The 26,060-nt window shown below is 47.6% G+C and overlaps 1 protein-coding gene across 1 annotated transcript in view; it reads left to right on the top strand.

Moving 5' to 3' along the window:
* Positions 1 to 1,733: 1,733 nt before the first annotated feature.
* The window catches only part of slx9 (SLX9 ribosome biogenesis factor), a 124,977-nt gene continuing 100,650 nt past the window's right edge, over positions 1,734 to 26,060 (top strand). The window contains exons 1-2 of the mRNA XM_078228979.1: positions 1,734 to 1,949; positions 4,891 to 4,999. Coding sequence (XP_078085105.1) covers positions 1,788 to 1,949; positions 4,891 to 4,999 — 271 coding nt within the window. The 5' untranslated portion in view covers positions 1,734 to 1,787. The remainder of the gene's footprint in view (positions 1,950 to 4,890; positions 5,000 to 26,060) is intronic.

Raw genomic sequence — 26,060 nt, 5'->3', positions numbered from 1 at the left:
TCACAAACAGGGCCTGAGTGACCCTGTGAGATGCTGCGTGCTATAGCCATTTGTGAAATGTCACCAAAGTCTGGGACTGTATCCCGGATTGAATCAGAAGTCAGAAAGACTTTTGATGGTTACTTGCAGGGCATGGCTGACAGGTGGCGAGGCAGCGGGTATCTGTGCTCGTCTGCCCGGAGAGTTGCAGTCTTATTGACGTTGCTCCTCAGTCATCTCCAGGTTGGACCACCTTCACTGGTAGCTCCTGTGCTGGGGGTATGGTCTCCGTCTGCCATCTCTCCTCTACCCTCCCGATGCCAGAGCTCCACAACCTTCCTGCCGAGGGTGCCAATCCTCATCACCACCAGGCCCAGAAGAGTTATGGCCCCGATTGGCAGCTCTGGACTTCCTTTCATTCAGGTGCCACCCAGCTTTTGATTTGATTTGGATGACCCTTCCTCACAGCAGAAGGGAACTTGGCCCAAATCCCTCTGTACCTATCTTACCCATGTAACTGTCTAAATGCTTTTTAAAAGATAAAAGGGTCGATCCAGACTCGAAACATTGGCTCGATTCTCTCTCCACAGATGCTGTCAGACCTGCTGAGATTTCCCAGCATTTTTTGTTTTTGTTTCAGATTCCAGCATCTGCCGTATTTTGCTTTCATTTTGATTTGATTTATGATCACATTGAATCCTACAGTGTAGAAGGAGACCATTTGGCCCATCAAGCCTGCACCGACCACAATCCCAGCCAGGCCCCATTCCCATAATCCCATGCATTTACCCTGCTAGTCCCCCTGACACTAAGGGGCAATTTAGCATGACCAATCCACCTAACCTGCACATCTTTGGACTGTGGGAGGAAACCCACGCAGACACGGGGAGAATGTGCAGACTCCACACAGACAAGCTGGGAATCAAACCCGGGTCCCTGGCGCTGTGAGTTAGCAGTGCTAACCATTGAGCCACTGTGCTGTGCCAAATTGGGATGTATTGGGATACAGTGAAAAGTATTGTTCCTTGCGCGCTATTCAGACAAAGCATACTGTTCATAGAGAAGGAAAGGAGAGTGTGCAGAATGTAGTGTTACAGTCATAGCTAGGGTGTAGAGAAAGATCAACTTAGTGCAAGGTAGGTCCATTCGAAAGTCTGACAGCAGCAGGGAAGGAGCTGTTCTTGAGTCGGTTGATACGTGTCCTCAGACTTTTGTATCTTTTTCCCGACGGAAGAAGGTGGAAGAGAATGTCCGGGGTGCGTGGGGTCCTTGATTATGCTGGCTGCTTTCCCGAGGCAGCGGGAAGTGTAGACAGAGTCAATGGATGGGAGGCTGGTTTGAGTGATGGACTGGGTTTCGCTCATAAGGGCTACCTAACCTACCCCTGCAATCCTTGCAGGGCAACGATTCCTTGCATTGCCCAAAGGCCTCATGCCCACTCCTCTGGCTGCCCTCCCTGAGCTGACAGTGCCAGTCCCCCAAAGGCTGAGACCCCCTCAGCTGCTGTTTGCCCTTTAACTGGGTCAAGCTCATTCACCAGGCAAAGCCCAGCTTCACTCTGCTGAGTCTGACCCGGAACCTTTGTACTGGGGCACGACCGGAAGACGAAGGGCGGAGGGTTTGGCGGGCGAGGTACATCGGAACTGGGCGGGGGAGCGTTTTGGCCCCACCGGAAGCGAGCTGGGGAAGGTTTTGGCAGCTTGGTCCCACCGGAAGCGAGTTGGGGAAGGTTTTGGCGGCTTGGTCCCACCGGAAGCGAGCTGGGGAAGGTTTTGGCGGGCGGACCGGCCTGGTGTTTCCGCTTGGCCATGGTGGGGAAGGAGCGGCGGATTCGGCACCGACTGCACTCGGCCGCCGTCAGGCCGCCCGCTGAGGCCCGGGCACAGAGCGAGCCGGAGCCCCGGCCTCTCCCCGCAGCCGCGCCGGCCTGGCCGCCTGCCCCCGGGGCCGAGAAGAAGATCCTGAGGCGGGTGAGAGGAGGGAGGGATTGAGGCGCAGCTTAAAGTTTCTTTATTAGCGTCACAAGTGAGGCTTACATTAACACTGCAGTGAAGTTACTGTGAAAATCCCCCAGCCACCACACTCCGGCGCCTGTTTGGGTAACACTGAGGGAGAATTTAGCACGGCCAATGCACCCTGATGTGGAGATGCCGGCGTTGGACTGGGGTAAACACAGTAAGAAGTTTAACAACACCAGGTTAAAGTCCAACAGGTTTATTTGGTAGCAAAAGCCACACAAGCTTTCGGAGCTCCAAGCCCCTTCTTCAGGTGAGTGGGAATTCTGTTCACAAACAGAGCTTATAAAGACACAGACTCAATTTACATGAATAATGGTTGGAATGCGAATACTTACAACTAATCAAGTCTTTAAGAAACAAAACAATGGGAGTGGAGAGAGCATCAAGACAGGCTAAAAAGATGTGTATTGTCTCCAGACAAGACAGCCAGTGAAACTCTGCAGGTCCACGCAACTGTGGGGGTTACAAATAGTGTGACATGAACCCAATATCCCGGTTGAGGCCGTCCTTGTGTGTGCGGAACTTGGCTATCAGTTTCTGCTCAGCGACTCTGCGCTGTCGTGTGTCGCGAAGGCCGCCTTGGAGAACGCTTACCCGAATATCAGAGGCCGAATGCCCGTGACCGCTGAAGTGCTCCCCAACAGGAAGAGAACAGTCTTGCCTGGTGATTGTCGAGCGGTGTTCATTCATCCGTTGTCGCAGCGTCTGCATAGTTTCCCCAATGTACCATGCCTCGGGACATCCTTTCTTGCAGCGTATCAGGTAGACAACGTTGGCCGAGTTGCAAGAGTATGTACCGTGTACCTGGTGGATGGTGTTCTCTGACGTGCCGGATCATCGACACAGATGCCATCATCTCACGTGAGAACACCATCCACCAGGTACACGGTACATACTCTTGCAACTCGGCCAACGTTGTCTACCTGATACGCTGCAAGAAAGGATGTCCCGAGGCATGGTACATTGGGGAAACTATGCAGACGCTGCGACAACGGATGAATGAACACCGCTCGACAATCACCAGGCAAGACTGTTCTCTTCCTGTTGGGGAGCACTTCAGCGGTCACGGGCATTCGGCCTCTGATATTCGGGTAAGCGTTCTCCAAGGTGGCCTTCGCGACACACGACAGCGCAGAGTCGCTGAGCAGAAACTGATAGCCAAGTTCCGCACACACAAGGACGGCCTCAACCGGGATATTGGGTTTATGTCACACTATTTGTAACTCCCACAGTTGCGTGGACCTGCAGAGTTTCACTGGCTGTCTTGTCTGGAGACAATACACATCTTTTTAGCCTGTCTTGATGCTCTCTCCACTCCCATTGTTTTGTTTCTTAAAGACTGGATTAGTTGTAAGTATTTGCATTCCAACCATTATTCATGTAAATTGAGTCTGTGTCTTTATAAGTTCTGTTTGTGAACAGAATTCCCACTCACCTGAAGAAGGGGCTTAGAGCCTCGAAAGCTTGTGTGGCTTTTGCTACCAAATAAACCTGTTGGACTTTAACCTGGTGTTGTTAAACTTCTTACAATGCACCCTAACCAGCACGTCTTTCGGACTGTGGGAGGAAACCGGAGCACTCGGAGGAAACCCACGCAGACACGGGGAGAACGTGCAGACTCCACACAGACAGTGACCCAAGCCGGGAATCGAACCCGGGTCCCTGGCGCTGTGAGGCAGCAGCGCTAACCGCTGTGGGGGGAATGGACAGGGTGGGGATCTGAGCGATGGGCCATCCGAGTGGTTGTGATGTTAGAGGATTTGATTTTTAAAATTTGATTTATTATTGTCACATGTATTGTGATACAGTGAATAGTATTGTTTCCTGCACGCTATACAGACAAAGCATACCGTTCATAGAGAAGGAAAGGAGAGGGTGCAGAATGTAGTGTTACAGTCATAGCTAGGGTGTAGAGAAAGATCAACTGAGTGCGAGGTAGGTCCATTCAAAGATCTGACAGCAGCAGGGAAGCTGTTCTTGAGTCGGTTGGTAAGTGACCTCAGACTTTTGTATCTTTTTCCTGACGGAAGAAGATGGAGGAGAGAATGTCCGGGATGCGTGGGGAGGCCCATTCAAAAGTCTGATGAAGAGGTGAGGACGGGATATAAGAACTAGGAGCTGGAGTAGGCCATCTGGCCCCTCGAGCCTGCTCCGCCATTCAATAAGATCATGGCTGATCTTTTCGTGGACTCAGCTCCACTTACCCGCCCGCTCACCATAACCCTTAATTCCTTACTGTTCAAAAGTCTAGCTATCCTTCCCTTAAAAACATTCATTGAGGTAGCCTCAACTGCTTCACTGGGCAGGGAATTCCACAGATTCACAACCCTTTGTGTGAAGAAGTTCCTCCTCGACTCAGTCCTAAATCTGCTGCCCCTTATTTTGAGGCCATGCCCCCTCGTTCTAGTTTCACCCACCAGTGGAAACAACTTCCCTGCTTCTATCTTACCTATTCCCTTCATAATCTTATCTATTTCTACAAGATCTCCCCTCATTCTTCTGAATTGCGATGAGTATAGCCCCAGTCTACTCAGTCTCTCCTCATAAGCCAACCCCCTCAATGGGCCTCCTCACGCACCCCGAACATCCTCTCCTTCACCTTCTTCCGTTGGGAAAAAGATACAAGTGTCTGAGATCACATACCAACCGACTCAAGAACAGCTTCTTCCCTGCCACCATCAGACTTTTGAATGGACCTACCTCGCACTCAGCTGATCTTTCTCTACACTCTATGAAAGGGACTACCCTGAGGTATTGGACGAGCTTATTGATGAGCTTTCTTTATGAGCTTGGTGCTGATGGTAAAAATGACACACAACAAATAAGCCATAAAATAACCCGGTTTGATGTGGATGTCCCTGTTGTGACCAGAGAACGTGTTGTATGTTGTCAGGATGATGACCAATTGTCTACCTCGCTGTTTGCTGGAACCGTCATTGACCCAAAGGCTCTTGTTCGCAATCTGGATGTTGATTGTAAGACTGTGGTGTCCAGTAAGAAAGGTAAGATTTTATATCTGTTCTGCGATTTGCTATGCATGTGTCGATATGTGAGTTATATTAAGGTTCACAAACTCCTTTAAACTTCCTGCCACCTTGCATTCTGAAGTAAAACCTTGTTTGCTGGAGTTTTTAAGTATTTTTGGGAGATGATGATTAAGGATGTTTTATTTGTTGTGCTAAACTCTCCCACATTGGGTCAGCCTGGTTCAATGTTCCTGACGAGCTGCATTACAGGGCATTGTGCAGCTTGGTAAAGCCATGACTTTCTGTGTCATCGTGAATTTGGTGGCCATTTCACAAAATTAGTTGGCAGTCAGATTCAGGTTGTAACATTGTCATTGCAGAGGTCCTCCCACCACCACACAGACATAGATACATGCAAGCATGGACATGCGCAGGCAATCACCATCACTGTAACCGCCCCCCCTCCCCCATCACCACCACTGTTATACCCCCCTCCCCCATCACCACCACTGTTATACCCCCCTCCCCACCCCATCGCCACCACTGTTATACCCCCCTCCCCACCCCATCACCACCACTGTTATACCCCCCTCCCCACCCCATCGCCACCACTGTTATACCCCCCCCCCCCCATCACCATCACTGTAACCGACTCCCCACCCCATCACCACCACTGTTATACCCCCCTCCCCACCCCATCACCACCACTGTTATACCCCCCTCCCCACCCCATCACCACCACTGTTATACCCCCCTCCCCACCCCATCACCACCACTGTTATACCCCCCTCCCCACCCCATCACCATCACTGTTATACCCCCCTCCCCACCCCATCACCACCACTGTTATACCCCCCCCCCCCCCATCACCATCACTGTAACCGCCCCCCCTCCCCCATCACCACCACTGTTATACCCCCCATCACCACCACTGTAAAAGCCTCCCCCCAGCCACTGTATTCTGTACCCTCTCTGCTACATTGCACCCACAAATCTTGGCAGACTTAGTGGAACCAGAAATGCATTAATGTTGATTCTTATTCTCATCGTTGTTGGTTCCCTCTTCCACACTGAGTAAAGTCCGCTTGCATTTATATTGTTCCCTTGCTTCCCAATGTTTTATAACGCAAGTACATGTTGGTGTGCAGTCACGTTGTGGCAAGATACCACTCACTTACCGAAAATCAGCTCCTGGTGTGATTTAATTTCTCTGGTTGTGTTGGTGGGAGAAATGCTGGTCAGGACATTGGAAGCGCTTCTTTTTCCTGAATAATGTTCTGGGATCTTTTAATCTAGTTACAGAAGCGGCCAGATTTAATATGTTACCCAAAGGATGGCAGTGATATCAATCAATCAATCAATCCTGCATTTGCATGTAACTCTGGATTCTGTGCTGTATTTGAAGATGCTGCCAAATGAGCCATACTAACATTTAGAATCACAGAATCCCAACCGTGCAGGAAAAGGCCATTCGGCCCATTGAGCCTGCACTGACAACAATCCCACCCTACGTAGTTACCCTATGCAATTTATCATGGCTAATCAACCTAACCCTTTGGGAGGAAACCGGAGCACCCGGAGGAAACCCACGCAGACATGGGGAGAATGTGCAGACTCCACACAGACAGTGACTCAAGCCGGGAATTGAACCCAGGTCCCTGGCGCTGTGAGGCAGCAGCGCTAACCACTGCGCCAGCGTGCCGTCCACTTAAACTACTTGCTGATTGCTTCAATAATATTCTGAAGTATACGTCTTCAATTGGTCTGCCTGATATTTTTTCTTTCTATGAAGTTAAAATTAAAACCATAACTATCTAATATCTACTTTAAGCTGGGGCAGTTCAGGACAGGACCAAGGAGCTGTGGATTAGCCTGTTTCTGAGCTCTTTCTGCACTTGCTTCTCTGGAATACTTAATGAGATCTCGGTTTGACCCTGCCAGTACTCACTGGTATTCCTTCCATCTCAACAGCTCTCCCAAACGTTGGGTAGTGTGAGGAGCTTTATGAACGCTGTAACTTGATGGGTATTCATAAAGACACCAGCAGACTGAAGACACCAGCAAAGCCCGATGGTTAAAAGAGCCAACTCTGTATCAGGTCAAGGACTGTGGGAGCAGCAAGGCTGCATAGAGGAGGTGCAGTGAAGAGCAGGCACGGGAATTGATTGGACAGTGGCTGTTGCTATGCCTTGAAAAGACAGCGATTGAACACAGACTCCTCTGTGTCGTGCTCCTGAGAGAATTACAACCCCTGACAGAGGCACGACTCCTCAGCATTTGTGACCAAAAGGACAGTGATTGATTAGTTCCTGTCCTGTGAGTGTGTGACTGGAAGCATGATCAGTGCCAGCAATATCTGTAAGAAGGAGAGATTCGGAGACATCGCCAGCAGTCACCCGGGATCGACCATTGCAGAAGAAGCAGCAAGACCCCGAGTCTGGAACTCGACGATATCGGAGTAAAGCCCATTGGGCAGGGGGGTAGATCACCTCACCATGGGTCGTTTCTAAGTCCAAGTCATCAGTTTGGATATTTTCTGAAGCTTTTATACCTTTTGAATACTTTGTGTATTACAAAGTAACTGAGAGATTAAATACTTTGTGTAATGTCATGTGAGTGTACCTTTAAGGAAGTTTTTTTAAATGATGCAGTTTACAGCTTCAGTGATGTCATTGGGGTGGAGCTAAGCTGTGGCATTCAAGTGATGGGTGTTTTTTCCTTTGGGCTTTCAGTTTTGTTTTGGGGAGTGTGTTGGAAGCAGTTTAGCAGCAAGATAAGAAGCAGTCTCTCTCTCCCTGTTCTTCTCTCTGTTGGGTTCTGAAACTATTATCAGACAGCTGACGGAGAGGCTGATTGCCATTCTGCCCTAAAGAAGCTGTGTTTTGGGAAACCGATTCGACTACAACCTCTTCTGAGTTTCTTCACAAGGGATTTTCAACCCAGGAGGCTGGATTCCTGTAACAAGTGGGCATTAACCTATGCTGTATTGTGCTTATTGGAGGGTTTTGTGTGTTCGATGTTGGCTTTGGTTGGAGCACATTAGAGATATTTCCTTGAGTTATACATTATCGTGGTTGTTGTGTTTCCTGTTTGTAATTGTTAGAAGTTCTTGCTAAGTGTCTTACTATACATGTCAACAATATTCTTAATGAAACTTTGTTTTTGATAAAAGCTCCTCGTGGGTCAGTTGAATCACACCTGGAGTGAAACCTCTCACGCTCATCCTAGCCAAATTCAATGTAAAACGGTACAGCTCAGGAAAACTTCATAGAACACCCTGAAGTTTCCAACTTGACTAGTAGCAGTAAGAAAGTTTGATACCTCGTATAGAATCATAGAATCCCTACAGTGCAGAAGGAGGCCATTCAGCCCATCGGGTCTGCACCGACCACAATCCCACCCAGGCCCTATTCCCGCTACCCCCACACATTTACCCTGCTAATCCCCTGACACTAGGGTCAATTTAGCATAGCTAATCCACCTCACCCGCGCATATTCGGACTGTGGGTGGAAACCGGAGCACTCGGAGGAAACCCACGCAGACACGGGGAGAACGTGCAGTCTCCACACAGGCAGTGACCCAAGCCGGAGATTGAACCCGGGCCCCTGGCGCTGAGGCGGCAGTGCTAACCACCCTGCCAACCTAGAAAAGTTTGATACTTTTGTGCAATAAAGGAGATTTGTTGTGCAATCATTCCGGAGTTTGAGTGATTTTTGTGGCACAGAAACCGGGCTCTCCACCCGACTGCACTGTTGCAAATGGGAATGTTTTAATGTTTTTATGAATTGCTTGCCCCCTTGTGCGGGCTCCTCTGGAAGCTCATTACTATCGTGTCGTCATTTCAACTGCTGCCAAGTTGCTGCACTGGGAAACTGCTCAAGGTGAATGAGCTATTTAGATACAGCTTCTCATTTGGGACATCGATCGAAATGTAATTCAATTCCTGGGTGCCTTTAAGTGCAGGGTGAAAACCCCAGTAAGCAATGTCATCTCTGTGTCAAATTACAATTTAAACCAACATACCAGCTGACGAGCAGCACCCGTTAACTCAAGCCCACCTTGCATAAAAAGAGAAAATTGCCACAACATTTTAAATAAGCACAGATTTCTTCCACAGTGGTGGTATTTCAAATGTAGATTTGCTTTTTAAAGTGTATCTGTTCAGTGTGAGTGGCAGCAATCCTGCAATATTGACATGAACATTTGTTCAAATCACCAGGTAGCCTGTGACACCATCGTTTGGGTTTTGTTAACTGTGAACAGTGAACGCTTCATCGGGGGATTTTTACCCTGCAGCCACATAGAAACCCTACAGTGCAGAAGGAGGCCATTCAGCCCATCGGGTCTGCACTGACAACAATCCTACCCAGGCGTTATCCCTGTAACCCCATTTAATAACCCTACTAACCCCTCTAACCTAGCATCCAGGGACACAAAGGGGCAATTTAGCATGGCCAATCCACCCAACCCGCACATCTTTAGACACTAAGGGGTAATTTAGCACGGCCAATCAACCTAACCCGCACATCTTTGGACTGTGGGAGGAAACCGGAGCACCCGGAGGAAACCCGCGCAGACACGGGGAGAATGTGCAAACTCCACACAAGCAGTTACCCAAGGCCAGAGTTGTACCCAGGACCCTGGAGCTGTGAGGCAGCAGTGCTAACCACTGTGTCACCGTGCCGCACCAAAAGAGGCCAGTCGGCACATCGAACGCAATCCCACCCAAACCCTATTCCCATAACCCCATGTAGTTACCCTGCAAGTCCTCTGATACTAAAGGGTCAATTTAGCATGGCCAATCAATCTAACCCGCACATCTTTGGACTGTGGGAGGAAACTGTAGCACCCGGAGGAAACCCACGCAGACACGGGGAGAACATGCAAATTCCATACAGGCTGTTATCTGAGGCCAGAATTGAACCCACATCCCTGGCACTGTGAGGCAGAACATTAAGTGATCCTTTCCCACTCTAGACTTCTCTGTCTCCGTTTTTGGCAATAGACTGTCGACTAATATTCATTATAAACCTATTGCTGCCCGCAGCTTCCTCCTTGCACCAGACACCCTGTAAGGACTCAGTTCCATTCTCCCAGTTCCTCCGATTCCATCATGTCTGATCTGATGATGCTACCTTTCTCCAAAAGCGCTTTTGGGATGTCTATTTTCCTCGACCGAGGATTTCTGTTCCTGTGAAAATCCCCTAGTCGCCACACTCCGGCGCCTGTTCGGGTAACACTGAGGGAGAATTTAGCACGGCCAATGCACCCAACCAGCACGTCTTTCAGACAGTGGGAGGAAACCGGAGCACCCGGAGGAAACCCACGCAGACACGGGGAGAGTGTGCTGACTCCACACAGACAGTGACCCAAGCCGGGAATCGGACCCTGGCGCTGAGAGGCAGCCGTGCCAACCACTGTGCCACCGTGCCGCCCCATCCTCGCCTTCCATCCCACCAGCCTCGAATCAACGTACCAATTTTCACCACCTCCAGCATCACGCCACAACCAAACACATCATCCCTTCGCCATTCCAAAGGGACTGTTCTCTCTGGGATACCCTGTTCCAGTCCTTAATCATCCCCAACACCCCGTCCCTTTCCTTCAGACTTTTGAATGGACCTACATTATATTAAGTTGATCTTTCTCTGCACCCTAGCTATGACTGTGGCACTATGTTCTGCATTCTCTCCTACTCTATGAATGGTATGCTTTGACTGCATAGCGCGCAAGAAACAATACTTTTCATTGTATACTAATACAATAATAAATCAAATCAAAAATGCCCGACCCTCGGCCACACCCTGCTGCTCACTTTCCAAAACCCCCAAATCCTATCCCCTCCCTCCTGATTCTCATGAAGTCATTGCTCCCAGCAACAAAACCTTGCAGCACAGACGGAGGCCAGTCGGCCCATTGCACGTTGTGGCAGCCCTTTTTGAGAGAGCTAACCAGTTAGTCTAACTCCTCTCATCTTTCTCCCCTGCTCTGCAATGCTTTACTCCTTCCAGTAATTATCAGATTATTTTTAAAAGTTCCTGTTGAATCTCCTAACATCCCCTTTCAGGATGTGCATTCCAGATCGTAACTTGCTGGGTAATTGATTTGATTTATTATTGTCACATGTATTAGTATACAGTAAAAAGTATTGTTTCTTGCATGCTATACAGACAAAGCATACCATTCACAGAGAAGAAAAGGAGAGGGTGCAGAATGTAGTGTTACAGTCATAGCTAGGGTGTAGAGAAAGATCAACTTAGTGCGAGGTAGGTCCATTCAAAAGTCTGACAGCAGCAGGGAAGAAGCTGTTCTTGAGTCGGTTGGTATGTGACCTCAGACTTTTGTATCTTTTTCCCGACGGAAGAAGGTGGAAGAGAGAATGTCCGGGGTGCGTGGGGCCCTTAATTATGCTGGCTGCTTTTCCGAGACAGCGGGAAGTGTAGACAGAGTCAATGGGTGGGAGGCTGGTTTGCGTGATGGACTGGGCTACGTTCATGACCTTTTGTAGTTTCTTGCATCATGGTCAGAGCAGGAGCCATACCAAGCTGTGACACATCTGGAAAGAATGCTTTCTATGGTGCATCTGTAAAAGTTGGTGAGAGTCGTAGCTGACATGCCAAATTTCCATAGTCTTCTAAGAAAGTAGAGGCGTTGGTGGGATTTCTTGAGTATGGTGTCGCCATGGGGGGACCAGGACAGGTTATTGGTGACCCGAACACCTAGAAAAAACCTGAAGCTCTCGACCATTTCCACCTCATCACCTTTGATGTAGACAGGGGCATGTTCTCTATGCTTCCTGAAGTCAATAATGTTTTAGTGACATTGAGGGAGAGATATTGTCGCTGCACCAGTTCACCACCCGGCCATCTCATGTCTGGTTCTTCTACCAGTTGCTTCAATCTGCTTATCAACCTTTGGTAACAACTCCTCATTTTTCCCATCAAAGCCCTTTGTGATTTTTAAACACCGCTACAAGCAGTTCTCCTCTTTGCCTTCTCCACTCCAAAAGAGAACAGCCCTGGTTTCGTACGCTCCACCTTGCTGAAGAATTGTGTCCTGGTTTTACAGAAATCCGTCCTTCCAATCGCAGTCAGGGACTGCGTTTTTAGATTCTCTTTCAGGCAGCATCATCGCCTTACAGTGAGTTAAAATTAATTTTGAGTGTTATTGCATGTACTGGGCCCAACCAGAAGATGGTGCTAAAGTAATGCTTTGATGTGAGCAAGTATGTAAGACCTGGTAGATAAAAGCAAAACACTGCGGATGCTGGAATCTGAAACAAAAGCTGGAAAATCTCAGCAGGTCTGACCGCATCTGTGGAGAGAGAGCCAACATTTCGAGTCTGGATGATCCTTCGTCAGAGCTGGGACCTGGTAGAAACAGTTTCAGGCTGATGTAGGTGAGCAATGATTTTTACTATAAGTTAAAGTTTATTTATCAGTGCCACAAGTCGGTTAACACTGCAATGAAGTTACTGTGAAAATCCCCTAGTCACCACACTCCGGCACCTGTTTGGGTACACTGAGGGAGAATTCAGCACGGCCAATTCGTCTAACCAGCACATCTTTTGGACTGTGGGAGGAAACCGGAGCACCCGGAGGAAACCCGCGCAGACACGGGGAGAACGTGCAAACTCCACACAGACAGTGACCCGAGCCGGGAATCGAACCCTTATGGCTTTATTTCGTTTTTGGAAGGCCTCCAGGCCCCTCTGCCCATCTTGGTTGTTTAATGTCTACCACATTGCATCTGTGAGCCTGGGAGTTCCCTATCACATTAATCACATCAATCGTTGGCAGCCTCCTGTTGTTTAGTGCAGCTTCCCTTTTAAGAGTGACAGACTGCCTTTAAGAGCCGGAGCCTAGCTGGGGTAAGTGCGAGAGTTGCACATACTGAACCACTCCCGTTATTTAAATGAGGAGGCAGCTTGAAATTTGGGTGCGACTTGTCTCCATGGGAGTGGTTGCAGCAGGTCCTGAGTTACAAGCCATGAGCTTGAAAACAATTTGGACCAATTTCTAGCCTGGAACCCCTCTCCATCCTGCAGCTTGCAAGTCTTAAAACACTTGAGGATGACTGACTCTCTACCAGTGCGTAAATCTATTTTGACATGTGTCAGGGATTGTGGTAAATTCATGGGTTGAAGAGTCCCAGGGCTTTCTACCAGTGAACATTCCTTCACAAACAGACATTACTTGGAGCAGAAATCAGGAGTTGATGTCTCCTCAAAACATCCTCTTGGTTATTGAATGATCCTGTTATCCAAGTGCCTTTGTAGTTCCATCCACAAAGCTGCTTGCAATGCAATCCCTTGTGGCTATCGTCCCGTCTGCATCCCTTCTTTGATACAGCACGGTAGCACAGTGGTTAGCACTGCTGTCTCACAGCGCCAGGGACCCGGGTTCGATTCCCGGCTTGGGTCACTGTCTGTGTGGAGTTTGCACATTCTCCCCGTGTCTGCGTGGGTTTCCTTCCGGTGCTCCAGTTTCCTCCCACAATCCAAAGATGTGCAGGTTAGGTGCATCGGCCACATTGCCCCTTAGTGTCAGGGGGGATTACCAGGGTAAATATGTGGGGTTGCGGGAATACGGCCTGGGTGGGATCGTGGCCGGTGCAAACCTGATGGGCCGAATGGCGTGTGATGCAGAGAGTGCATCCAAAGGGATATGAATCATCTGGTGACCTTAATATATCAGACCACCATTGGGTGTCTCAATGTTGGACGTCACATGTGCCTGGCTGACTCGGTCCAACGTGAATCATCAGCTCAAACTCACTCTCAAAGTTAGACCGTGTTGCAAAGATCACTGCCAATCCAAAACCTGGAAACAATCTCCTCTTGGCAGCCAGCTATCGACCAATTTTGCTACTTTCTATGTGCTTTAGGATTGTTGTGTGTCTTGCCCTGCAATGCACATCTCTGGAAGTTGACCTTTATGTTGACCAAGCTGGTTTCTGTAAGGGGGTGCAGCAGATGTCACCAAGTTCTGGCGCTGGGGAGGTGATGGCCTAGTGGTATTCTCGCTAGACTATTAATCTCAGCTAATGTTCTGGGGACGCAGGTTCGAATCCCGCCACGGCAGATGGTGGAATTTGAATTCAATAAAAAGTATCTGGAATTAAGAATCCACTGCTGACCATGAAACCATTGTCGATTTTCGGAAAAACCCATCTGGTTCGCAAATGTCCTTTCGGGAAGGAAATCTGCCATCCTTACCCGGTCTGGCCTACATGTGACCCCAGAGCCACAGCAATGCTGTTGACTCTCAACTGCCCTCTGAAATGCCCTAGCGAGACACTCAGTTCAAGGGCGACGAGGGATGGGCAGTAAATGCTGGCCCAGCCAGCGACACCCACGAATGAATAAAAAGAACTCCCTGCCTTCAGAATTGGCTTCCAAATCAACCTGACGACAGGCACCATTGCTACTGGAGGCCAGAGCTGTGATACACTGGTCTGCTCTTAAAGTTGCCCAGAATGCTTCCAACCCCGTTTGGGATTGTTGTTTAAACACTCTTTGGAACAGACGAGTCCGAGTCCACCTTGGGTAAAGGAGAAACATGGAGAAGGTAGGCCAATGGACTACCACTGTCTTAACGGCCTAATGCTAGCCTCAACTCAACGTATATACAAATGATCCGCCAGCAACCATGTCCTGCATGTTAATATATGCTGGTGACATCTGCGGTGCCACCCAAGCTCCAACTTTCTGCACTCTAAACCAGATCCTTAAAGACATTACCACGTTCACAAACTATTGCAGCACATGGCATCTCGCGTTCAATTTCTCTCAAACCATATCCAGTGTATTCCACCTCCAAAAATAGAATTACACACATACCCCACGCACACACCCTTGTTGACACTCAAATGAATGCAACAATGCTCATCATAGTATGTTGGCCTTCATAGCGAGAGGATTTGAGTATAGGGATAGGAATGTTTTGCTTCAGTTGTATAGGGCGTTGGTGAGGCCACACCTGGAGTATTGTGAGCAGTTTTGGTGTCCTTATCTGAGGAAGGATGTCCTTGCTATAGAGGGAGTGCAGCGAAGGTTTACCAGGCTGATTCCCGGGATGGCAGATCTGTCATATGAGGAGAGACTAAGTGGGTTAGGATTATATTCACTGGAGTTTAGAAGAGTGAGAGGGGATCTCATAGAAACTTATAAAATTCTAACAGGGTTAGACAGGGTAGATTCAGAAAGAATGTTCCCAATGGTGGGGGAGTCCAGAACTAGGGGTCATAGTTTGAGGATAAGGGGTAAACCTTTTAGAACTGAGGTGAAGAGAAATTTCTTCACCCAGAGGGTGGTGAATGTGTGGAATTCACTCCCACAGAATGTTGATGAGGCCAAAACGTTGTGTGATTTCAAGAAGAAATTAGATATAGCTCTTGGGGTGAAAGGGATATGAGGGGAAGGGAGAATCAGGATATTGAATTCGATGATCAGCCATGATCAAAATGAATGGCGGAGCAGGATCGAAGGGCCGAATGGCCTACTCCTTCTAGTTTCTATGTTTCTTCATGCAACACCCCTCACCTGGCTTCCTTACAAACATGGGATGGGACAGCACGTGGTCAGTACTGCTGCTTCACCGGACCAGGGACCTGGGTTCAATTCCGGCCTTGGGTCACTGGCTGTGCGGAGTTTGCACATTCTCCCCATGTCTGTGTGGGTTTCGTCTGGGTGCTCTGGTTTCCTCCCACACTCCAAAGATATGTTGGTTAGGGGGATTGGCCATGCTAAATTGCCCTTTAGTGTCCAACGATGTGTAGGTTAGGGGGATTGGCTGTGCTAAATCGACTCTTAGTGTCAGGGGGATCAGTAGGGTAAACGTGGGGTTACAGGGATAAGGCCTGGGTGGGATTGTGGTCGGTGCAGACTCGAAGGGCCAAATGGCCTCCTTGTGCACTGTAGCGATTCTATGAACATCACTCCCCTACACACCTGCTGATTGATGTAAACCCATAAGATGGTTGAAACTATCCACACTGCATCTTACCACTCCATGATGATCTGTCTACTGCCCACCTTCCATCTGAGCAACATAAAGGAGCACTTCCTGAGCAAGGTCGTCCAGCACACACCCTTCGGATCTAGGAATGGGAAATACAGGAAGTCACTAACCAGGTTCCTTGTGGCAAACCCCACCTGTGGAATGGCAAGCTTTGAGCTATCACAGTGGGAGTGGTCTTTGCTGAACGGGTCAGGGCCCCCATGCGGCCAGCCTCCACTGCCAGACCTTCAGTACACTTGTGAAAAGACACAAACAGTGCTGCACGTTACTGAGGAGTGTGCCGCCGACAGACTGGGTGACGGGACGAATAACTCGGTAAATGAGGCTGTCACTAAACTTCAGGGATTTGCACACGGTTAAATAAAACCTGTTAGCAAGCAAATTATCCATCGACTTTTCCAGGCTAACCACTGGACAGTTTGACATTCTGTGGCTTCCTCAGTTGTCTGTTTATCACGGGTGTGCATCGTTTTGACGGGACTCTCTGCACAAATTCAGTATTAAACCGTCAATCTTTCGTAGAATTTAGCAGAGTTTCAGCGATGTGCTATCTATCTCACAGGGCGAAGCGTTTCACGACAGCTTACATACTCATGTTTACGCTCAACATGGTGTGAGAAAATTATCTGTGCCCCTTTGTTTCTGCTTCGCCGCTGATTAAACATTGTGAAATACTGCTGCGGGCCAGGATTTGGAACGAAACCTGGGTACGTTTGCCAGTAAGAAGTTTAACAACACCAGGTTAAAGTCCAACAGGTTTATTTGGTAGCAAAAGCCACACAAGCTTTCGGAGCTCTAAGCCCCTTCTTCAGGTGAGTGGGAATTCTGTTCACAAACAGAGCTTATAAAGACACAGACTCAATTTACATGAATAATGGTTGGAATGCGAATACTTACAACTAATCAAGTCTTTAAGAAACAAAACAATGGGAGTGGAGAGAGCATCAAGACAGGCTAAAAAGATGTGTATTGTCTCCAGACAAGACAGCCAGTGAGACTCTGCAGGTCCACGCAACTGTGGGGGTTACAAATAGTGTGACATGAACCCAATATCCCGGTTGAGGCCGTCCTCGTGTGTGCGGAACTTGGCTATCAGTTTCTGCTTCTTTTGTTTTGTTTCTGCTTGTTTTGTTTCTTAAAGACTTGATTAGTTGTAAGTATTCGCATTCCAACCATTATTCATGTAAATTGAGTCTGTGTCTTTATAAACTCTGTTTGTGAACAGAATTCCCACTCACCTGAAGAAGGGGCTTAGAGCTTCGAAAGCTTGTGTGGCTTTTGCTACCAAATAAACCTGTTGGACTTTAACCTGGTGTTGTTAAACTTCTTACTGTGTTTACCCCAGTCCAACGCCGGCATCTCCACAACATGACTACTTTTGCCAGGGCATTTCTCAGGCGGGTGTGGAGGAATTTTGAACCCCTGTCGTTTTGCAAGTTCTGCAGTGTGCTTGCGAGCACTGGGTAGAAACGACCAAGCCATCTCTGACTCTGGGAGATGAAAGGAAAGCCAGAGCCTTTTAAGAAATATTTATTACTAGCTGGTCTCTGTTTGGCATTTCACCGAGGGAGTTTATGCTGTTAGTTTTCGGTTTTGCTGGGGATAATTGGAGACGAGTGGGAGGAGAGATAAACGCAGGGGAAAAGAACAAATGCTCTGAAATGATGAGATTCAAGAAGATCACAGAATCAAAGAATCCCGACAGTGCAGAAGGAGGCCATTCGGCCCATCGAGTCTGCACCGACCACAATCCCACCCAGGCCCTATTCCCGTAACCCCACATATTTGCTCTGCTAATCCCCCCGACACTAAGAGACAATTTAGCTTGGCCAATCCACCTAACCCGCACATTTTTGGAGTGTGGGAGGAAACCGGAGCACCCGGAGGAAACCCACGCAGACACGGGGAGAAGGTGCAAACTCCACACAGACAGTGACCCGAGGCTGGAATTGAACCGGGGTCCCTGGTGCTGTGAGGCAGCAGTGCTAACCACTGTGCTACCGTGATGCCCATGATTGGGGAAGGGCTATATTTTGGCAGGGTTTGGGTGCGGGGGGGGGAGAAGGATGGAATCTTGGTGATAGATGAGAGGAAGCAAGGTGCTGGGGTGGGATGATAGAGAAAAGGTGGATTTTATGTATTATACACTATTGGAAGGAGCAATTGTATTTCAGGGGAGAAGTGGAGGGAATTGGGGAGACGATGTATTCAGGCACTTCCCTCAATCAAATTTGCAGCTCGGGAGGTTTCTGTTAGCTTTTTCCAGGCGCACATTTCCAATGTGTTGTGTGGAATTCCAAGGTTTTTTTCCTCGTATCCGTGGTTGTGGAGGAGAGAGTGGGTGAGATATTCCAGAGTGCGGGATAAAACGGGAAACCTCTTCACTCTTGGAGAACGGGGTGGGGGGGGTGAGATCACGTCACTGTCAGATTCCATATTTGTGCCAGTCCTGTCCAGCACTGCTTTCACAGTAAGTATGATGTGGAGATGCTGGTGTTGGACTGGGGTAAGCACAGTAAGAAGTCTCACAACACCAGGTTAAAGTCCAACAGGTTTATTTGGTAGCACAAGCTTGTACTGCCAAATGAACCTGTTGGACTTTAACCTGGTGTTGTGAGACTTCTTACCTCAATAAGCAGGCAGTCCTTACTGACTGCTGAGGGGATCTTTCCAGCAAAGGTGAGCTTCACTCCAGCGACTTCTGTGAGTTCCTTGTGTTTAATGACTTCAAGGAGGATTTTTGTAAGTACCTATTTGACAGTTTTATTTATCAGGCAATTCCCATGTCCGTTATGGTTACGGTTGGTTACCAAATTGCCCATTTGACTGTTCAAGTTCCCTAGTCTTTGTATTATCCCCATCTGATTCACAGAAGCAAATTGACTTTAGACACATTTGCTGGAGTCTCTTGCTGATTTGACCATATTTAAGCTATTAGATCTTCTGCTATTTGTTGGAACTCCGTGTCAATAGGCAGCTGGTCCTGATGATTTATCAAGTGAAAGAGTACAGCAGTCGTAGAATCATAGAATCCCGACTGTGCAAAAGAGGCCATTCGGCCCATAGAGTCTGCATCGACTCTCTGACAGAGCATCTTACCCAGGCCCTCTTTCCCTGCCCTATCCTCATAACCTCACACACTTGCCATAGCCAATCCACCTAACCGACACACCTTTGGGCACTAAGGGATAATTTAACATGGCCAATCCACCTAACCTACACACTTTTGGGCACTAAGGGGCAATTTAGCATGGCCAATCCCCCTAATCTGCACATTTTTGGACACTAAGGGGCAATTTAACATGGCCAATCCCCCTAACCTACACATCTTTGGACACTAAGGGGCAATTTAGCATGGCCAATTCACCTAACCTACACACCTTTGGACACTAAGAGACAATTTAGCATGGCCAATTCACCTAACCTGCACATCTTTGGAGTGTGGGAGGAAACCGGAGAACGTGCAAACTCCCAGGGGATACAGACAGGCTGGTGGAATGGACGGCCATGTGGCAACTGAAATCCAATACCGAGGAGTGTGAAGTGTTGGATTTTGGTTGGGGAAAAAGAGGAGGATCTTATGAAATAACCAGTGCAGTTGTAAAGTGGGGCACAGGAGCAGAGTAACCTGGGGATAATTTATTCACAGATGTTGATGAGAGCAGGATAGTTTGCAAAAGTGGTTAAAAGAGCGTACGGGTCCTGGGCTTGGTACCAAGTACACTCGGGTAAAAGTCACATTTCTGAGACCCATTTTTTTTCTTTTGGTCAAAAGTCTCGGGATCCGGTTTAACGTGGGTAATGTTTTTCAAGGATTTGCCATGTGTGCTTGATGTGAGTCCAAACAAATCCGTGGAATACAATAAAAGCGAGCGGCATCAAAAAACATTATAAAATAAATGTTATATCCCACACAATCTAAATATATACTTTGATTTGATTTTGATTTGATTTATTATTGTCACACGTATTGGTATACAGTGAAAAGTATTGTTTCTTGCGCGTTATGCAAACAAAGCATACCGTTCATAGAGAAGGAATGGAGAGAGGGTGCAGAACGTAGTGTTACACTCATAGCTAGGGTGTAGAGAAAGATCAACTTAATGCAAGGTACGTCCATTCAAAAGGCAGCTGGGAAGAAGCTGTTCTTGAGTCGGTTGGTACGTGACCTCAGACTTTTGTATCTTTTTCCCGATGGAAGAAGGTGGAAGAGAGAATGTCCGGGGTGTGTGGGTTCCTTAATTATGCTGGCTACTTTGCTGAGGCAGCGGGAAGTGTAGACCGAGTCAATGGATGGGAGGCTGATTTGAGTGATGGATTGGGCTACATTCACGACCTTCTATAGATTCTTGCGGTCTTGGACAGAGCAGGAGCCATACCAAGCTGTGATACAACCAGAAAGAATGCTTTCTATGGTGCATTTGTAAAAGTTGATGAGAGTTGTAGCCTCACGGCACCAGGGACCCGGGTTCGATTCCTGTCTCGGGTCACTGTCTGTGCAGAGTCTGCACGTTCTCCCCGTGTCTGCATGGGTTTCCTCCGGGTCCTCCGGTTTCCTCCCACAGTCCAAAAGACATGCGGGTTTGGTGCATTGGCCATGCTAAATTCTCCCTCAGTGTACCCGAACAGGCGCCAGAGTGTGGTGACTAGGGGAATTTTACGGTAACTTCATTGCAGTGTTAATGTAAGCCTATTTGTGACTAATAAATAAACTTTAAAACAGTACATTAAATATTCCACATTTTAGAAATGATTTTTTTGCCAATATTGGGTGCAAAAAAGATTGACTAGAATTGTTCCAGCGGTGAGGAACTTCAGGTGAATAGGTTGGAGGAGCTGTGGCTGTTCTCTGTTGAGAGGAGATTTGATGGAGATGTTCAGAATGATGGAAGATCTGGCCCCTGTGGATCAGGGGGTAAACTGTTCTCGCTCATGGCACAGTCGAGGACTGGAGAACACATGATTTAACCTGAATGACATGAGGGCCGAAGACGGTGTGAGAAAACGCGTTTTTACACGGCGAGTGGTTAGAATCTGGAACTGTGGAGGCAGATCCAGTTGTGACTTTCGAATGAGTATTGGATAATTAACTGACTGGGAAAGAACTTGCAAGGCTGCGGGGGGAAGACGGAGGAGTGGAAAAAGTTGCATTGCTCTTGTCGAGAGCAGCATGGACACAACCGGCTGGCTGGCCTCCTCTGTGTTGCAGCCATGCTATGAACAAAGAACAGTACAGCACACAGGAACAGGCCCTTCGGCCCTCCAAGCCTGTGCTGATCATGATGCCTGCTTAAACTAAAACCGTATGCACTTACGAGTCCGTATCCTTCCATTCCCACCCTATTCATGTATTCCTCTAGATGCCCCTTAAATGCCGCTATCGTACCTGCTCCCACCACCTCCCCGGACAGCGCGTTCCAGACATTCACCACCCTCTGTGTAAAAAATCTTGCCTCGCACATCTCCTCTAAACTTTTCCCCACGCACCTCAAACCTATGCCCCCTGGTACTTGACTTTTCTACCCTAGGAAAGAGCATCTGACTATCCACTCTGTCCATGCCACTCACAATCTTGTAAATCTCTATCAGGTCGCCCCTCAACCTTCGTCGTTCCAGTGAGAACAAACCGAGTTTATCCAACCTCTCCTCATAGCTAATACCCTCCAGACCAGACAACATCCTGGTAAACCTCTTTTGTACCCTCTCCAAAACATCCACATCCTTCTGGTAGTGTGGCAACCAGAATTGTACACAATATTCCAAATGAGGCCTAACTAACGTTCTGTACAGCTGCAGCCTGACCTGCCAATTTTTATACTCAATACCCCAACCGATGAAGGCAAGCATGCCGGAGGCCGCCTTGATTCTATGATACGTGACATATTTCCCAGTTTAACACCTATTCTGGCTCAGTAAGAAGATTCTCAACACCAGGTTAAAGTCCAACAGGTTTACTTGGTAGCACGAGCTTTCGGAGCACTGCTCCTTCGTCAGGTGAGCGATGATCTCTACATCATATTCTGGCTCACTGAGCTTCCAGAAACCTGTTTGCTTCAATCACTGCTCTTTGACGCACACTCTTGAGCTTATTTGCTCTTGTTTTGTTTAGAGATCTCTTTTAGAATCTAAAATACCTTGGAATGTGCTTTTGGGACCCCCCCTCGCCCCTCTTGTTGAGTTTTTCTTGCTCTCTGCTTGATGTTCTCTCTCCCTTTTGAAGTGCTCTGAGACTCCAATGTTGCAGAAATGGGCGGCACAGTGATTAGCACTCTTGCCTCACAGCACCAGGGACCTGGGTTCAATTCCAGTCTTGGGTGACTGTCTGTATGGAGTCTGCACATTCTTCCTGTGTCTGCGTGGGGTTACCTCGGATGCTCCGGTTTCCTTCCACAGTCCAACATGTGGGTTAGGTTGATTGGCCGTGCTGAATTGTCCCTTAGTGTCAGGGGATTTGATTTATTATTGTCACATGTATTAGCATACAGTGAAAAGTATTGTTTCTTGCGCGCTGTCCAGACAAAGCATACCGTTCATAGAGAAGGAATGTAGTGCAGAATGTAGTGTTACAGTCATAGCTAGGGTGTAGAGAAAGATCAACATAATGCAAGGTAGGTCTATCCAATGAAAAGTATTGTTTCTTGCGCGCTGTACAGACAAAGCATACTGTTCATAGAGAAGGAAACGCGAGAGTGCAGAATGTAGTGTTAGAGTCATAGCTTGGGTGTAGAGAAAGATCAACTTAATGCAAGGTAGGTCTATCTAAAAGTCTGACGGCAGCGGGGAAGAAGATGGGTAAGTATGTGGGGGTTACGGGAATTGGACCTGGGTGGGATATGGTCGGTGCAGACTTGGTGGGCTGAATGGCCTCCTCCTGCACTGCAGGGATTCTACGAAATGCGCATTGCCGCTGGGATTATATCTCTCCAACGCAGCCAGAGGTGGAAGGGCAACTCAGTGATTCGCAATGCCCCCTTGGAAAGATATCCTCGCGAGTGGGCTTCTGAAAATACACTCGTTGTCACCCCGCATGAGTGATCAGGTGACCGAAGCTGTGAAAAATATTTCTGGCGTTTCGCACATCCGTCTCGAGTGAAGAGGTTCAAAAATAACTCTGCAAAAAGCGTTGTGTATTCCAGAAACTGTGAACATGATGCGGGCTTGTAACATCTGCTTTCTTTAAATATAATTAGATAGACAAGGAATGACGAATAATCAGCGTGCTGAGCATTACTAATCGTTCTTGAATGGGGATTATATAATGAAAGGGATTTGACGGTGCTCTATCTAATTCTAGGCATGGCTCAGAGATGTTTCTAATCCGTTCGACTGCGGATAAACTCAATCTTGATTCATAGTTTCAACTTTTACACTTGGTGATCTAGAAGTGGAAATAATTCTCTACACAGTGGACATCAGAGAAGAAAACTATAGCTAATTGAGTTTGATAGTAACAGAACGTTATCCCCCTGTGGGGTGAACCGCTCACGTGGCTGTGTCTCAGCTCGCTATAAATAGCAGACAGCCTGCTGCGAACCCTCTTGGGTGCAAATTAAAATCCTTGCTGCCCGTGGCTCCCCCACTATCTGGAGTGATCCTCGAAACCATTTCTGACAGATGAATACTTAATCAGCTCCGTGGCGGTGATGTAAAATCTCCTCAGGTGTAATATAAAATTCAGAAGTATCTCTTTGAAGGCTCTGCCTCCCCTTTGCCTTGACCAGCACACATCACAGTGTTCACTCAGACACAATTATGAAGCAGGGTTTGTTGCAGGAAAAAGTGTTAAATCCTGCTGAAATGGTCTCTTTTTTTTTTGATGCCTTCTGTTTTTGTGGAGTTTGCTGTGATCAAATTAACCTTCATATTATCTTACCAAGTGATTACACTCCCAAAAAAAAAGGTATCATAGAATCCCTACAGTGCAGAAAGAGGCCATTCGGCCCATCGAGTCTGCACCGGCCACAATACCCCATAACCCCACGCAATTAACCTAGCTAGTCCCCCTGACTCTCGGGGCAATTTTAGCATGGCCAATCCACCTAACCCGCACATCTTTGGACTGTGGGAGGAAACTGGAGCACCCGGAGGAAACCCACGCAGACACGGGGAGAACATGCGGCACACAGACAGTGGCCGAGGCCGGAATTGAACCCGGGTCCCTGGCGCTGTGGGGCAGCAGTGCTAACCACTGTGCCATCGTACTGCCTTTAAATACCTTTGGCAGCATTTGTAAAGACCATTGTAAAATATCTGAAACATTTCCATAACTATATTGAAGCTTCTCGGTGTTATTTTCTGTATGTAAAGAACCTGAATATTGTTGCATTTTGTGTGAAAACCATTTTGGGATGTTTGTAATGTTCTTGCAGATTTCTTATGACTAAAGTATACTTTTGGGGAAAAAACTAAGTACATTAATGAGTAATGTCACCCTAACACAGAGTCATAGAGATACGAAGTGCAGAAAAAGGCCCTTTGGCCCAATGTGCATGATTTGATTTATTACTGTCACATGTATTAGTATACAGTGAAAAGTATTGTTTCTTGCGCACTATACAGACAAAGCATACCGTTCATAGAGAAGGAAACGAGAGAGTGCAGAATGTAGTGTTACAATCATAGCTCGGGTGGAGAGAAAGATCAACTTAATATATGATGGGTCCATTCAAAAGTCTGACAGCAGCAGGGAAGAAGCTGTTCTCGAGTCGGTTGGTACGTGACCTCAGACTTTTGTATCTTTTTCCCGACAGAAGTAGGTGGAATAGAGAATGTCCGGGGTGCGTGGGGCCCTTGATTATGATGGCTGCTTTTTTGAGGCAGCGGGAAGTGTAGACAGAGTCAATGGATGGGAGGCTGGTTTGCGTGATGGACTGGGCTATGTTCACGATCCATTGTTGTTTCTTGCGGTCTTGGGCAGAGCAGGAGCCATACCAAGCTGTGATACAACCAGAAAGGATGCTTTCTATGGTGCATCTGTAAAAATTGGTGAGAGTCGGAGTGGACATGCCAAATTTCCTTAGTCTTCTCAGAAAGTAAAGGCGTTGGTGGGCTTTCTTAACTATAGTGTTGGCATGGAGAGACCAGGACTATTGTTGGTGATCTGGACACCTAGGAACCTGAAGCGCTGGTCAAAGACAAACCACCTAATTTACAATTGTTTCCTGCAGAATGTCTTGACTTTGAATGTACTTCTTCTTTAAGCATTAATTTATGACACATTTCCGAACATTTTTTTTCCAAAAGTGTTCTTTTTCCATTCGTTGGCATGTCTTACTTTGTGTTAAATACTATTTCAGTAGAATTCTGATGCAATCAGTGTTTACTTCAGTCAGATGAAGTTCTGTTTGTATTAGCTGCTTGCCTCTGACCTCAGGAAAGACAATGCAGTATTTTCTGCTGACTGCACCAAGACTGCCTCGGGACATTGAGCACATCTTTATGTTCTGACAGGGATAATCCATCTCCTTTTGAAGGCTGTCGGGGCTTCACTTTTGTTTTAACAGAGTCCCTGGCCCATCCCCTGGGTGTTTGCAATATGAGTCTACGTAAGGATTATAATATAGCTTTGCACGATGTTCTTGACCCTGGGTGCAATCAGTCTCTTTATATTACAAATTCAGGAGCTTCTGTGTTAGAATCTGCAAGGCAGGATGTAAAACCTCCAGTCCCTGTATGTGTGTGTGTTTTTTTAATGTGTCTCTCTTTTGGGAGAGAGAGGCAACAGAATGGGATGCAGGATTCCAGATGGTCAGAGTTAGCTTCACTGAAAATGTATTTCTGTAACTTGATGATCCATAGAATCCCTACAGTGCAAAAGGAGGCCATTTGGCCCATCGGGTCTGCACCGACCATAAGCCTACCCAAGCCCTATCCCCATAACCCCCATGCATTTTGCCCTAGCTAGTTTCCCTGACACTAAGGGACAATTTAGCAAGGCCAATCCACCTAACCTGCACATCATTAGACTGTGGGAGGAAACCGGAGCACCCGGAGGAAACCCACGCAGACACGGGGAGAATGTGCAAACTCCACACAGACAGTGTCACTGTCTGTGTGGAGTTTGCACATTCTCCTC

The sequence above is a fragment of the Mustelus asterias genome, chromosome 14, assembly GCF_964213995.1.
Source record: "Mustelus asterias chromosome 14, sMusAst1.hap1.1, whole genome shotgun sequence".
Taxonomy (NCBI): domain Eukaryota; kingdom Metazoa; phylum Chordata; class Chondrichthyes; order Carcharhiniformes; family Triakidae; genus Mustelus; species Mustelus asterias.
Note: the sequence above shows the minus strand (reverse complement) of the source record. Positions and strands in the feature narration are given on the sequence as shown.